We start from the raw sequence: 2,533 nt of genomic DNA on the forward strand, positions 1-2,533 counted from the left end.
TTTTGCTTCTTTTAAATGGGGGCAAAGGGGGTGGGGATTGGGGGTGTGTGGGGTGGGGGTGGGTACAACAATTTGGAACCACAGCCTACTGGCGTTGATGTCCTGGTGCTTTAAACTCTTTTCTGTAGAGACATCGAGAGAGAGAGAGAAAATGCCACCCAAGGAAAACCGCCAGGGGCCAGGAGGGCAGGAGTGGGTGGACCTGCGAGTGGGGTCGGGATTTGGGGCGGGAGAGCTAGGACCCACAGGCGGGCAGACGGCGCATTCGTTCCTGCGCTTTGCCAGGGATGAGGAGCTGCCAGGGACGAGCGGTGTCCCCACTGGTTTGCCTGGGAAATTACATTCCAAGGAGCAGAGTCGTTCCCTGAGCAGAGGCTGGACCAGGAAGGCCTCACCATGATAAGTGAGTCTCGCTTTGCCCCAGGGGTGGTGGCCTGGGCAGGGGGCTGGCCTCCGGGGCTCCAGTCCAACTCATGAAGGGCCAGGGGACTAGCTGGCCACCCTCCTTCACTGCCTCAAACTAACTGTCAACCCCCACCATACCCCACCCGACTTTGTCTCCCTAGAGAGAGCGGCTGCTGCTGCAGCGGAGGAGGTGAGTTACCTGGGACCCTCATCCTGGGGTGGGGGGGGGACTTCACAGGCCCGTGGCGCTGTGGGCTCCGGAACACTCTTTCCACTCCTGGAGCTGCTTGCGTGAGTTTTAGGGGAGAGAGCAGTGCCCCTGCGGATCCCTGCCTCAGCTGCTCTTCAGTGCTTATAGATAATGAGCACGCAGACGAGACTTCATTTGAAAGGGGGGTTGCTGCTAACACTGCAGTGGTTTAATTCACCCTCCTCATTCACACACACACACACACACACACACACACACACACTTGAGCCCAGGGAGAGGTCGTGACTTCCCCAGCGTCACACAGCCAGGGCTCTGCCTGGACCTCCTCTGATGTCTCTACCCATCCCCCTCCTTCTCCCACCCCACGCCCCCCACCTTCTTCCCCTTGGCATCCGTCTCTAAGCTGCTGCCTCCGGTGGGCTCAGCGTAGACACTGTCAAGGAATTCCTAACGGGGTGCACTCTCCTGTGCGCACGTGTCGACTCGGCCCCTCCTCCCCACAGTGGTGGCCGTGGGCACAGTGCCCATGGTGCTGGGCGCCATGGGTTTCACCAGGGCAGACATCGCAGCCTCCTCCCTAGCGGCCAAGATGATGTCAGCAGCTGTCATTGCCAATGGGGGCGGGGTTGCCGCTGGTAGTCTGGTGGCCACTCTGCAGTCCGTGGGTGAGTGTCCTGAGCAGGAGGGGGAGGAGGGGAGGATGGGGCCAGAAGGGGATTCAGCCCTGAGGCTGAGCCTGAGGGGAGGGCCTGCCCTCTCCCTCCAGTTCTGTGTCCTTGTGTCCCTGGTCCTTCGTCTTTCCCAAGCTCTCTTTCTGGCTCCTTCTGAGTGAGGTGCGGGGTGGAGTGGAGGGGCCAGGGGTTCTGGGAGGGAGGAGAAGGAAAGGAGCCCAGGGTGAGAGATATTTAGGCTGTGGGCCCAGATCTACCCAAATCTGACACCTGGGGAGCCTCAATGGGTCCCCTCGTTCTCCGGCCTCTGTGACCTGTGTAAAGTGAGGGGACCTGTACCTCAAAGCCTGTGGCAACTCTCCTCTGCCTCCCACTTCCCATGAATTCACTCTCTTTCTCTCTCTGCCACCTTCAGCATCCTCTCCCCAGAGCAGCAGAGCCCTGCAGGTTTCAGGACCTAGAGGAGAGATCCGGCTGGGATCTCCTGGCCTCAGACCTCCGCTGCAGGTTCCCTGTGCTCACCCTCTCTCTCCTGCAGGGGCGGCTGGGCTCTCCACGGCATCCAACATCCTCCTGGCCTCCACTGGATCTGTTTTGGGAGCCTTGCTGGGAGGTTCAAAAAAGTCACCCCCTTCTTCCCCAGCTGGACCCAGAGCTGAAGGGGACGGGCCAGGAGAAAATGCATCCCAAGTGAAACTTTTGAAGTTTGACCTCAGGTCAGAGAGAGGCATGAGAAATAAAGAGCACCTGCAACCCCCCCGCCCATCTCCGCTCCTTGCAGCCCTGGCTGGAATACTGTGAGTTAGAGGGCTCTGGTTCTCCCCATCCTCCCAGCCTGCCTTGTTGCAGAGGGGCAGCAGGGGTGGCAGGCTGCTCAGGCACAGAATCCGTCAGGAGGAGGCTTTGGCTGGTCCTAGTCTCACAAGGGATGGGCTATATAGCCCAGGGCCATTCACGGCCCCTCCATGGGCCTCAGTTTACCCCTCATTGAATGGTGGGGTTGATAAAGCTTCCTGTTGGGTAGCTAGGCTGAGGGGTAGCCAGGATGCACACTGAGCCACTGACCTGGGAGCCTTTGGCCCTTCCTCCTGAATGGGCATTATACACCCGGAGATGAGAGACACCAGCCTCCCCTGCGAGACCTCCAAACTCCTGTGGGGGAGCTGGCATGCACACCGCCAGGACAGTGCTGTGCGCCAGATGCTGCCGGGGCTCCGGCACCTCACGGGGAGGGGACCGAATCCCA

At 60.2% G+C, this 2,533-nt stretch overlaps 1 protein-coding gene across 1 annotated transcript; it reads left to right on the top strand.

Annotated features, from left to right (window-relative positions):
* Positions 1-291: 291 nt before the first annotated feature.
* On the top strand, positions 292-2,103 carry LOC118976880 (interferon alpha-inducible protein 27-like protein 2; the record flags this gene model as incomplete). The annotated part of the gene is made up of 4 exons (XM_037031624.1): positions 292-403; positions 567-599; positions 1,120-1,281; positions 1,826-2,103. Coding segments are annotated over 4 exons (570 nt in total), but the record flags the coding sequence as incomplete, so codon positions are not given.
* Between the last annotated feature and the right edge of the window lie 430 nt (positions 2,104-2,533).

The sequence above is a fragment of the Sturnira hondurensis genome, unplaced genomic scaffold (genome assembly GCF_014824575.4).
Source record: "Sturnira hondurensis isolate 20B ecotype Veracruz unplaced genomic scaffold, ASM1482457v3 Scaffold0021143, whole genome shotgun sequence".
Classification (NCBI taxonomy): domain Eukaryota; kingdom Metazoa; phylum Chordata; class Mammalia; order Chiroptera; family Phyllostomidae; genus Sturnira; species Sturnira hondurensis.